General features: G+C 44.4%; 1 protein-coding gene across 3 annotated transcripts in view; it reads right to left on the reverse strand.

Annotated features, from left to right (window-relative positions):
• Nucleotides 1–710: 710 nt before the first annotated feature.
• The window catches only part of ATP7B (ATPase copper transporting beta), an 86,097-nt gene continuing 74,663 nt past the window's right edge, over nt 711–12,144 (reverse strand). For all 3 annotated transcript variants that reach the window (XM_065581259.1, XM_065581257.1, XM_065581258.1), the window contains exons 16-21: nt 10,591–10,737; nt 8,207–8,349; nt 6,307–6,510; nt 6,086–6,203; nt 4,079–4,181; nt 711–2,598 (exon numbers count right to left, since the gene is read on the reverse strand). In XM_065581259.1, the coding sequence (XP_065437331.1) occupies nt 2,334–2,598; nt 4,079–4,181; nt 6,086–6,203; nt 6,307–6,510; nt 8,207–8,349; nt 10,591–10,737 (980 nt within the window). In that variant the 3' untranslated portion in view covers nt 711–2,333. The remainder of the gene's footprint in view (nt 2,599–4,078; nt 4,182–6,085; nt 6,204–6,306; nt 6,511–8,206; nt 8,350–10,590; nt 10,738–12,144) is intronic.

Raw genomic sequence — 12,144 nt, forward strand, 5'->3', positions numbered from 1 at the left:
TCTAAAAAGTTTTTATAGTTTTGAAATGGAACTGTGAAAAAAATCAGTGTAATTACGTCCTAGCAAATGTTGTGATTAGTCAACAGAGATGAATGAGTCATTTACAGGAACCTAAATATAAGGGAATTATTTAAAAGGATACACAAAGGAACATTACGATTGGAACAAATTTCCAATGTTATGGACACAACACTCTTTCCCTCAGAATCAGCTGGAGTGTGGACATTTACTTTAGTGGAAGCATGATTTGGCACTTTGTAGGGAAACAGGCAGACTTTAAACCAAACCAAAATAGTGCTTTCACCACTGCTGAGGGCAATGATTTGTGGTCTTTTGCCAGGGTAAAATCCTGCCGACCCCACCCCCGAATTCAGAGTTTTTTACTTCAATGGGACCAGGATTTCACCCACTCAGCCCACTGAAGCACCTGACTCCAAATGCCCTGACTAAGAGACAAGTATTGGAGGGTGAATGTGGAGACAAAGTTGCTGTGATTAAGCTCATACCTTAGCAGCGAGAGAGAAGGCTTTTCTCTTCCACCTTGATTTGTCATTACACTAGTCCAGGAAGGGAGATAAAATACTACAAAAATGTTAAAGCCCCATTTACATAAATTCCAAGGTCTTCACAGGCTATAAACCAGGCCAGGATTAAATGACGAACAGCTAGCATTGCTAAAATGATTCATACGAGAATAAATGAGAGCCTGGTGGCCATGCGCTATTATTTCCATTTTTAATCAGTTTACACTTTTATTTTAAACGACCAACAAGCTGTGTTATCTGGTGTTATTTAAACAATACAGTAATCTCAAACCCTTTCCCCCCACCCCCTCCAACCACTCTGGAATCCCATGAACACTTGGTCACGCTCTGTTCTCTGTTACACCAGTATAATTATTGTTGCCTCCTAGTGGCAATTTTTAAGCATTGGCTGTAGTGTTTATGGTCCAAGATAAAACTCAGAGATAAAGTAAGAGTCCCTTTTAGCCTGACGTGATCTGTAATAATGCAGTAATTTTTAGAGGGGATAGGGTGAGTATTCAGGCATGGACTTTCCTTTAACCACCCAGCTCTAACACAAGATATCAAGAGGGATTTTGAGTGGAATTATAGATGGGCTTTAACCTACTACTTCTTTCTCATCTGCCATTTGCACAGAAAAGCCTCCCAAACCCCACCTCTCTGTTGAATCTTAGCTTTTGAGGTGTCCCCACAACTTCCATAGAGTCCTTGAAGAGCACTGTTAGCTAATCCACCAACACAGAGACTGAGTATGTCACTTCTAACATTCTAGCTCCCATCAGGACCAAGAACAAGCGCTCCAAGTCGGAAAGAATCTCATCAATGTATTAGCATGAACGTACCAATAACTGAGCCACCAGGACGGCTTACACTGGCACATTTACGCCACTCTGCACATCAAAGAAACAGCTGAATGCTGCAGTTATCAGGCGCGTCAAAAGATTCTACAAAATGGTGAGCTATCCTGAACCAGTAAAACACTGAAAGGAGCTCAAATGTGGATATCAACAGGAATTGCAGGGTCTCCAGCGCCTTGCAGGATCTCATCCAATACGGGAAAATCTGAAGACATAACAAATGTCTAAAGGTGGAACTCTACTGGGAAGAAAGGGCTCTGAAGAACACGCAGGAGAAAACTGGAAAACCAGCTAGCAAGTTTGGCAAATTGAGACGTTTCATAAAATAAAATTAGTGATGCTATAAGATACGAGATCATCTTTGAAACAGAATTTTACAAGTTTTATGCACAGCAAAATATACAATTAATATATTTTTGTGCTAATCAAGCAAGCATATGTTGTCTGAGCCCTAAATATAAAATTTTCCCATGTTGAGATGACTAGATTTGATTCTATGTAAAAATATGATCCTTAAATATAGAGCTATTTGATGTCCGGTGTATTGGTTTTCACTTTGACCTAGAAAATGAATTTGGCAGATTTAATTTAAAATCTTTTCACAGAAGTTCCATAAAGAAGCACAAGAGAGTCAATAAGACTGGACAGCCTGTGATTTTGATTCTCAGTAATTGATCCACAAGGTAGGGGTCATGTTAGGCTTTGTGGACTCCAACTTCACACTGTTCAAGAAGTAAAGGGCATAATTCATTGTAGGGCCTCAAGCTTTTTCAATGCCTGGGAATTATTTGTGAACTGACAAATCATAATTCACACAATCTAATGCTGAATTTCTGAGCTGCTTTGCAAACTGGAACATCAGGGCTCCATTTCTACTTATGGGGGGCTCTTGGTCATCACTTCAATGGTGAAGAATCTCAGTGACTTCATCTACGGCGATGGGATGCAGCATTTAAATGTACTGTTCTTCATCTCTGTCATTAGCAAGCAGTGACCACTTGCCACCTTCTTCCTCTCTAAAACCGCCATGTCCGGGCAGCTTGTTTGAAGTCAGAGAAGAGAAAGACACTTGACTAATCTGATCCCAGGCAGTTGGCCTGGGTGAATCCCGTCTCCTGTCGTCCATCCCAATGTGAACACTGATTTGGGAAGGTGTCAGTGGCTTCATGTGGCCTTGAGCTTTTGCTTCATACCTTTCAGTTCCTGGCTTCTTGTAGCTAGGAAAAGTGGAATAGGAAAATTTAGGATCACCCAACAACTTCAAGAGCCTGTGTAGAGAACTGACAACAGTGTCAGAAAATGTCGGACTTTTCTGATTAATCATCATTAAGGCTACGATTTTGTCATGGAGGTCGCGGAAGTCATGGAATCCGTGACTTCCAGAGACCTCTGTGACTTCAGCCTGCAGCGGCTGGTAGTTGCAGGATCCTGCCACAGCTCCCAGCTGCCATGGTCGGTGGGGGAACCCGGCAGCTCCAGGACACCACAGGCGGTGGGGCCTCCCAGAGCTCCGAGCAGCAGGGGGACCCTGCAGTTCTGAGCCACAGGCGGTGAGGACCCTGGAGTGCTGAGCCTCCCTCCACAGATGGTGGGGGCTCTAGAAGCTCCGAGCCGGGACACCCACAGCTGCCTAGATACTATAGGCAGTGTGGGGGCAGCTCCCCATTTTGTCAGGGATATTTTAGTAAAAATCAGGAACAGGTCATGGGCAAGAAACAAAGAATCATGGCTCATAATCTGTCCGTGACTTATACCATAAATACTCCTGTTTTAATCTTATCGGGGGCTGGAGGGAGGGGATCCTGTGGCACCAGCCGCCGGGGGAGAGCACCGGGGGGTCCCCGGCTGTTCCAGCTGCTGCCGGAAGGTGGGGAGCCCTGGGGGGCCAGCCGCTGCTCTGGCTGCCCCGGGACCGCTGCCGGGAGCTGCCCAGCTATGGCTGCTCCCGCTGCCCCTGGGCCAGCTGCCAGGGGCCGCCAGAGCAGCAGCTGGTGCGACTGACCCTGGGTCCAGGGCTGCTCCAGCAGCCGCCCAAGCGGATGGCTGCGGGTCAGCCGGTAACAGCTGTCGCCAGGGCCACCTGAGCAGCTGGTCCCGGGGCCAGCTGCTTGGGCAGCCCTGGGCCTGTGGGGTCAGCCTCACCGGCTGCTGCAGAAGTCATGGAGGTCGCAGGAAGTAATGGAATCTGTGACTTCTGTGACCTCCATGACAAACATGGAGGCCTAACTATCAACCACCAAATAGAATAAATGTACTTTTCTGTTGCCTTCCCTTTCCCCCTTTCTCTCTGGCTAATTTATAGCAGACTAAAGAAACAGAATTACTAGTATAAATCCATTGGTAACCCATTTTTAAAAAGTATCCATTAATGCTGAATTTTAATGGAACAGCTGTTTGAATGATTTGCCATCATGAGCTCATTTGGTATTCACCAGAAAACCCCCACCGATCATCAACTCAGTTACTATTTAAGTGGATCTCAAATACAGCGGCACAGGTGTTATACCTTGTCAAAGTTTTAGCCCTTACTGAAAGGATAATAATTGCAGTAGGGACGGGACCAAGGATTAGATAAAATAGCCCTCAGCTAAAGGATCATTTGGTAATTTTAAGTTTATGGCAGCCCATAGACATGTCTCTAATGTGAGCTCCAAAACCAAGAGTCTAGAGTTGCTGAGTGCTTTTTGCAAAACTTACCATTTCAGTTGCAGGGAAGATAGCACCACAGACACTGAAGAAGCTGCCATTGCAGCTGACCCCATCCAGGGCTGCAGCACAATTCCAATAGGCATGAACACCCCTAACAATGGAGAATATATCAAATCACACTCACATTACTATGAAATTTAGTCTCTTAAAATATAGAATATTCTGTCGCTTTAATTTTAAAATGGGAAAGTCCAACAGTTAAATGGACAGATAGTCCCACAGCATGACTCGTGGGGACTTCTATAAACAAGGATATATCAACATAAATTTACATGGGGCTTTTCAAACACAAGCTCTCAGTCCTGGAGTTGGATCCAGATGGGTAGACCTTCTTGCGCCCATGAGAAGTGCTTTGTGCAGATGCAAGGGTCTGTCCCTGCATGGATCCAGCTGCAGGACTGTGGTCAAAGGTACGACATGCTATTTGTCTCTCTCTGCTACTATTGCAATAAAGCAAAGCAAACAAACAAGAAAAGCCTGGAGGGAGGATTATTGAGGATAGAAGAGAGGACTGCTCGAAGAGGTAGGTTTTTAGGAGGGATTTGGAAAAGGAAAGTGTGCTTGATGGAGGACAACAGGAAGAGTGTTCCAAGTATCATGATAGAAAGTAGGCAATTCGGGAGCAGGGGTGGGGAGAGAGGGAAGGAGACGAAGGAAGCAGTAAGCTGAGAGGACTATAAAATAGGGGAAAGAGAAAACAAGGGTAGGAGGCAAGATTATTTAGGGTTTTGCAAATGAGACATTTGAGTCAGAAATGGGGATGATAGGAATCTGGTGGAGGGACTCAAGGAGGGGACATAATCATAGCAGTGGGAGAGAATGTTTACCTTAGCATCAGCACTCTGGACAGACCTAAGGGGACTTTGTGAGGCAGGGAAGCTAGAAAGGAGACAGTTACAGTAATTAAGGCAAGATGATGACAAGTGTATGAAGAAGAGGGTTAGCAGAGGGGACAGGAGGATTTTTGAGATCTGAAAATGTGACCCTTTCAGTGGTCTGATTAGCTGCGTGTCTCATTGTGCTTTAAATGGTGCCTAAAAATAAAAATGTAGGGCCCAGTCCTGAGCGCCTGAGTCAATGCCCTCAAGAACTGTAAGAAAGGCAGCCAGTTAGCAATGGCTGGGCTGGACGCAGATAGGCAGCCCTCTCCTGCCATCCTTCGTGTCACTTGACTTACACGGGAAGCCATCTGAGGCAGGGCTTATTTCATTGTGTTTATACAGTACCTGAATACGGGTTCAAAGGTTGGCTCATGGTGAGTATTAGGGTTGTTGTATGCATGTATAAAGACAGCCTTCAGTGCCATAGCAGAGCATCAGATTTTGATATTTTCCAGGAGCTGTAATCTTTAACACACCCCTGGGAGGCAGACTGTAATTATTATCTCACTCTGACTGGTGGGGTTTGGCCCAAGGCTGCACAACCAATGGGATTCAGGGTTGCTGTAGCCATGTTGGTCCTAGGATATGAGAGAGACAAGGTGGGTGAAGTAATATCTTTTATTGGATCAGCTTCTGTCAATTGAAGGGACAAACTTTTGAGCTTCAGGTGTGGGGAAGGTAACCAGAGCGTCTAAGTTAAATACAAGTCAGGACAGATTGTTAAGCATGCAGGGTTCACTCGTGCTGTAGGAGACTACTTAAAAACACACACTAAAAGCTATGGACTTAACAGAGACACTGGCTTTATGGCTCACTACAACAATTTGTAACACAACTTACTACTGGCTAATCCTTAACTGTCCACTTCATTGCATGCGTGAACCCCTTATGCTTAACAATCTGTCCCATCTTGTATTTAGCTGTGACACTCTGTATACCTTCCCCACACCTGACGGAGAGCTCGGTGAAGCTCAAAAGCTTGTCCCTTCCACCAGCAGAAATTGGTCCAGTAAAAGATTATCTCGCCTACCTTGCGTCTCCCAACAAATTGGAGTCAGATCTGAGAGCACCACTCATTAGCTCTTTGACAAGCTGAGTGCCAGCAGTCACCTACCTGCCGCTATAGGTATCCCAAGCAGATTATAAATTAAGGCAAGGACCAGATTTATTCGTATTCTTCTTACTGTCCTCTTTGATAGATGAATACTAGCCACCACATCCAGTAAGTCATTCTGCAAGACAAAAGCGCAGTGAGACAGTTCTTTGCAGCCCCACCCATGCACACTTCTCAGAACTGACACAAGGAAAAAGATTACGTTGACCAACTGAGCTCACTCGAATAAGAACAACGTCTGCAGCTTCAATGGCAACATCCGTGCCTGTTCCAATAGCAATGCCAATGTCCGCTCCAGCCAATGCCGGGGAATCGTTGACTCCATCTCCAACCATGGCAACCTTCTTCCCTTCATTCTGGAGTTCCTGAACCTTCGCGACTTTGTGAGAGGGCAGAACCTCAGCAAAGACCTTTTTGATGCCAACCTACAAGCAGGAAAAGGGAAAAAAACCAGTAGAGTAGAAAGTATAGATGAGCCTTCTGATAAACCTTAACCATGGAAAAGAAAGATTAAAAAGTGATGATTATTCTGGGTCAAACTTGTAAGGAACAGTAGAGTCCCCCATGCTTCAATTCCACAGACGGCTGCACTAGCAACTTGCGTGGACTCTGAAGGGCAACACAATTTTCAGAAAATGGGACTGAATGCAGTCACATCCAGAGAGGCAGCTGCAGAGATTACAGGCTCCAGCAAGCAATGCTCCTTCTTGATTCAGGCACTGCATAGTACTGCAGGTCCTACTGTAGGGCTTCCTTGGCAGAACATACAAGGCAAGTCCTCTAAGGGTTAACTCAGTCATTTTCTAAACAGGTAAGTATTGACGCGCTTTGGCATCCTCCTTCCCCCATTATTATGTACAGTATTAGTTATGTTACTGTAGCACTAGGAGTCCCAATCAGAGGCCAGGACCCCGTTGTGCCAGGTGCTGTACAAACACAGTCCCTGCCACAAAGAGCTTATAATGTAAGTATAAAACCAGAGACAACAGAGTGCTATAGATAGATGGGGGATTACGAGCCTTTCACTTCACACGTAACATAGAAGTCATAACTAACAGGCGTCTATATTAGTAAATATAGTGAAACCTTCATTATTCGAAGGTCTCAGGAAAACATAACACACAATATACAAGAAGGATTACGAGAGTCATGCATGAGCAAAAGAAAGCTGACGTTACTGTAACAGACAAGGTGATTACGTACCACGCTATTGTCCAGTTTTGCTATTTGGTGGATTACTTAAATGAGTAATTGAAGGTAACAGTAGGAGCAAGAGTAAGAAAAAAGGAGAGTAAAACAGAGGGAAAAATGGGAGCACCAGAGGGAGAGAAAACATAGAAAGGGTAGAAGAGTGGTTAAGTAGAGCGATGATGTAGCTATACCTTGGTAGGTGACATCTATGGGCTATGATCAGATACATCTTATATAAGCCGCTGTCTGTGCTTTAGAAAGCAACCATAAGTAATAACAACTCTGCTTAAGGGGCTGATCCTGTTACCACTGAAGTCAATAGCAAAACTCCCATTAACTTTAGAGGAAGCAGGACACTAGAAGGAACACTACCTTTAAGTGAAGGAAGCAGGAGGCTAACCGTTAGGGGGGAAATCACTGTCAAAAACCAAAAGCCTGCATTAGTCTTTTTTCTCTTGGGAGCTTTTGCGAACTGTCCTAGGACTCAGTTATTTCAACAGGACTTCATAGTATGCCCAACTTACTGCTCACTTCCAGTTCATTTAGCAACTTCCTTCTTGGCACCATCAAAATGGCTTTACAAAGCTGTGCCTGTGGCTCATAAAGTCACAAGAAAAGACTGCAAAGGGATACAGCAACTTCTGCCAGGGGCTGAGCATCCACTGAACGGTGCTGAATGCTCATTTGCTCTTCCATGGGAGCTGATGGAAGCTCTGAGACTCTCTTGTCTGCTAGCTCCCACTGTAACTCGATTGCATGAGCCTACCTAATTGTTAAACTCAAGAGGTAAGAAATTGTCTTTTTTCCTCCTTTGTGTAAAACACCTTGCACATCTATGCAAAGGCTAAAATAAGTAACAACATAGTTCACTGCCCCAGGCCGAGTGTTTAGAACTGACAATATATTTGCTTTAATACAAAAGAAGAGTACCTGAGTAGCAATTGCTTTTGCAGTTTTTCTGTTGTCCCCTGTTATTAGCACCACGTCTATTCCCATATTTTGCAGGGTGTGCACAGCGAGCGCTGCCTCCTGTTTGACAGTATCTGCTATCGCGATCATTCCACACAATGCACCTTCAGAAGGAAACAGTCTCAGTTAATTAAAGAGCTGCAGAAAGGCATGGAAAGCAAAGTGGGACCAAGGGCATGTCTACACTGCAACTGGGAAGTGTGGCTGCAGCACATGTAGATGTACCCAAGCTACCTTTGATCTATCTAGCTCGATTCACAATAGTAGTGAAGCTGCAGCAGCATGGACAAGCCCCATCTGCCCAGGACCTTGGGTACCTACTCTATTGGCCCCACCCATGTCGCTGCTATTGTAACTCAAACTGGCTTTGATCTAGCTACATCAAAAACTTGCTCAGGGATGTTCACACATGCTGCAATAACACCTCCGGATTACAGCGCAGACACATCTCAAAGAAGCTAGTGTGATTCCCCCACCCTGCCCTTGCTTGTGAGTAAATAAATGTAGGACTATCAAATACATTACTTCAGCATTTATAATATTTTGAGTAAATTTAGGGTTCACAAATATAAGTAATGATCACTGTCTGAAGACTGCTACAGTGCAATCTTACACACACACACACACACACACACACACACACACACACAGAGCTCTGACTATATGTTTCTGTTCAGATCTAACATTTAACATCCTTATTATTCCAGTCCTGGATGGCTTTTAGGCATGCAATGCCAAAATGGGCCATATGAGGTGATGATTGCCTGATGACAAATAGGGACTTGGGCCAGAAATTGCAGTGGTGATGTCATTCAAGTCTGGATTTGACTTGAGGGAAGGAGCTACCTGTCTTTTGCGCCACCTAACTGCTTAGCAGATGGCTTTCTCTCAAAATATTTTTTTCTTTTTACAACATTACACTTGTCCTCTACCGAGATAGTCTCGCTGAAAGTTGCATGCCTGCTGCCTGCCATGCCAGTCTGAAATATTTCATGTTGACAAGTACTGCAAGTTGTATTTCAAAAATTAAGGGCTTCTCTGAAATGAGTCGCAGCCCCCAACTCTTTAATTACAGTCACTATTTGTGGTGGAATAGTGGTCAATCTAGGATTTTTTTTAAAAGTCCTGTGTTACAGTGAGAAAGGGTAATAAGTCAAGGGTGGCGATGGGGAGGGTTATCTCCCAATGGCAGGCCCAGCAACTGTAGAGCAAATCCCGCAGTTTGATGCTGCTGGGAAAAAAAATAAAGGCACTGAGTCTCGCTGGACCCACTACTGATAATGGGCAGCAGGCTGAAAAGTAGAAGTGTCTGCAAGAATAGCTCTACGGGCACAAAAGGATCAGACCAGAATGATTAATTAATATTTATGTAACAAAGCCCAGAGGCCTCCTGTCAGGATCAGAAGACCATTGTGTTAGATCAGGGGTCGGCAATCTCTGGCACGCGGCTCGCCAGGGTAAGCACCTGGCGGGCTGGGCCAGTTTGTTTACCTGCCGCGTCGGCAGGTTTGGCCGATCACGGCTCCCACTGGCTGCGGTTCGCCACTCCAGGCCAATGGGGGCGGCGGGAAGCCGCGGCCAGCACATCCCTTGCCCGCGCTGCTTCCCGCAGCCCCCATTGGCCTGGGACGGTGAACCGCGGCCAGTGGGAGCTGCGATCGGCCGAACCTGCGGACGCGGCAGGTAAACAAACCGGCCCGGCCCACCAGGGTGCTTATCCTGGCGAGCCGCGTGCCAGAGGTTGCCGATCTCTGTGTTAGACACTGTACAAATGTAAGCAGCAGACACATGACCTGCCCCAAAGAATTTACAATCCATTATTATTATTATTTGTATTGTAGTAGCACTCAGGACCACAGTCATGGACTAGGGCCCCACAGTGCTACACACAAGCCCCAAAGACTTCACAGTCTAATCCAGTTTTTATTTTGTGTTTCAACAATATAAATAATGTTCATGTTCGACCATGAAACATTTGAACAAGTGATAAGTGATGGAATAGGTCACCTTGTGATCCTTCAGATGACAATGTGAAGGCAGGAAGGAAGCAGGTTTGCAAGCTGACTTCTGTATTGGCAGCATCACTTTTCAGAATGATGGTTCCAGCCAAAAGGAGGCTCAGAAATTACTATTTAATTAAAGCCATTTTGCAGATTACACATACACAGTTCACAAACAACTTATGGTCAGAAGGTAAGTAGCCTCTTGTCACTCTAACTTAGAAAGACACCCCTGAAAGTAATAAGTAGTTGATACCTGGTTCAAACAGGATTACCTACAGGGTCAATGTCAAGGTGATGTGGAATTTATGTTTTCACTGAATCACATCAAAGAATTTTAATTACCATCTATAGCCACCAATATGGCTGTTTGTCCTTTCATTTCATGGCCTGTCATTGCATCATTAATATCACTGGATATAAGCAAGCCGTTCCGTTTCATCCATTCACGATTTCCAATCAGGACTGAGTATGTCAGAGGGGCTGCTGCACCTGTGGTAAACAGAAATAAAAACCAGGAGGAACTTAAATAACCATCCACAAGCCAGAAGAAGAAACCTCTGAAGATGGGTAAAGTCAGATTAGGATGCAATCAGTCACTAAACTGCTTCATTTTAAAAAGAGATGTGCAGCTACTCTGGAAACTATGACAGACTTAAGCCTTATGATGATCTGCTCTGGCAGTGGTGATGTCTGGAATTTTCTATTATAGGTCAATGATCCTGTAGCCTTATACACGGATTGAGACTTGCCTTGGTTTTGATTAGCAACAAAAACTAGACAGTGTTACTCTCCTGTTCTGCCAAGACCAACTGGAACGGGCTACCAGCACTTCATATTATAAAGCTCTTTTCTACTTTAGACTCCAATCCTGAAAACACTTATGCGCACCAGTATCTTTATGCATGTGAACAGTCCCCTTGAGCTCAGAGGAAGTATTCATAGGCATAAAGACACTCACGCACAAAAGTGCTTGCAGGACCAGGCCCGTAGATATCCCAATTACATTTTTCCAATGGTTTTTCACACCAGGTTATAGCAGAGGTAATGCTGGGAGTGGGAAGGAATGAGTAGTACACAGGAGAGGAAATGATCTGGTAATGGAAAAAAATGTTTCAAGACTTTAAAGATGGAGCAAGATAGATTCCACAGCCTGAAAACAAATCTTGGTACCTATCCATCTTCCACAGTGAGATCAACTGAACTGTCAACAGCAAAACCTTAGTAGACAAAATGTGTTTTATAAGGGGTGTAACTATAATTCTATATCTAAAATAAACATTTATCCCAAGGATACGTGTGCACCCATTCAATGGTGACTTTAATTAAGCACTTTAAGCACTATTTGAGAAAATAACCATAACTTAATCCATAAGTGTAGCATGGGCTAAAAAGTGGCACAAGGGCAGCAAGGTAAGAGGATAGGCCAAAGTGGGGACTGTTCTAGGGGGAACTATACGCAGATTAGCAAATTGTGCTCTCCCCCATCTTTTTCGTCTTTTCAAATGGAACTTCCTGTTTTGTTTCCATGTGGTCTGAATAAGAAATACCTTGATATATTGGGGAGGGTTCAGAGAAGAGCCACAAGAATGATTAAAGGATTGGACAACAGGCCTTCTAGTGATAGACTCAAGAAGCTCAATCTATTTAGCTAACAAAGAGAAGGTTAAGGAGTGACTTGGTCACAATCTTTCAGTTCCTACATGGGGAACAAGTGTTTGATATTGGGCTCGTCAATCTAGCAGACAGAGGTGTAATGGGATCCAACGGCTAGAAGCTGAAGTAGACAAATTCAGACTAGAAATAAGGTGTACATTTTTAACAGTGGGGGCAAATAACCGCTGAACAACTTACCAAGGGTTGCGGTGAATTCTCCATCACTGACCATTCATAAATCAA

The sequence above is a fragment of the Chrysemys picta genome, chromosome 1, assembly GCF_011386835.1.
Source record: "Chrysemys picta bellii isolate R12L10 chromosome 1, ASM1138683v2, whole genome shotgun sequence".
Lineage (NCBI taxonomy): Eukaryota > Metazoa > Chordata > Testudines > Emydidae > Chrysemys > Chrysemys picta.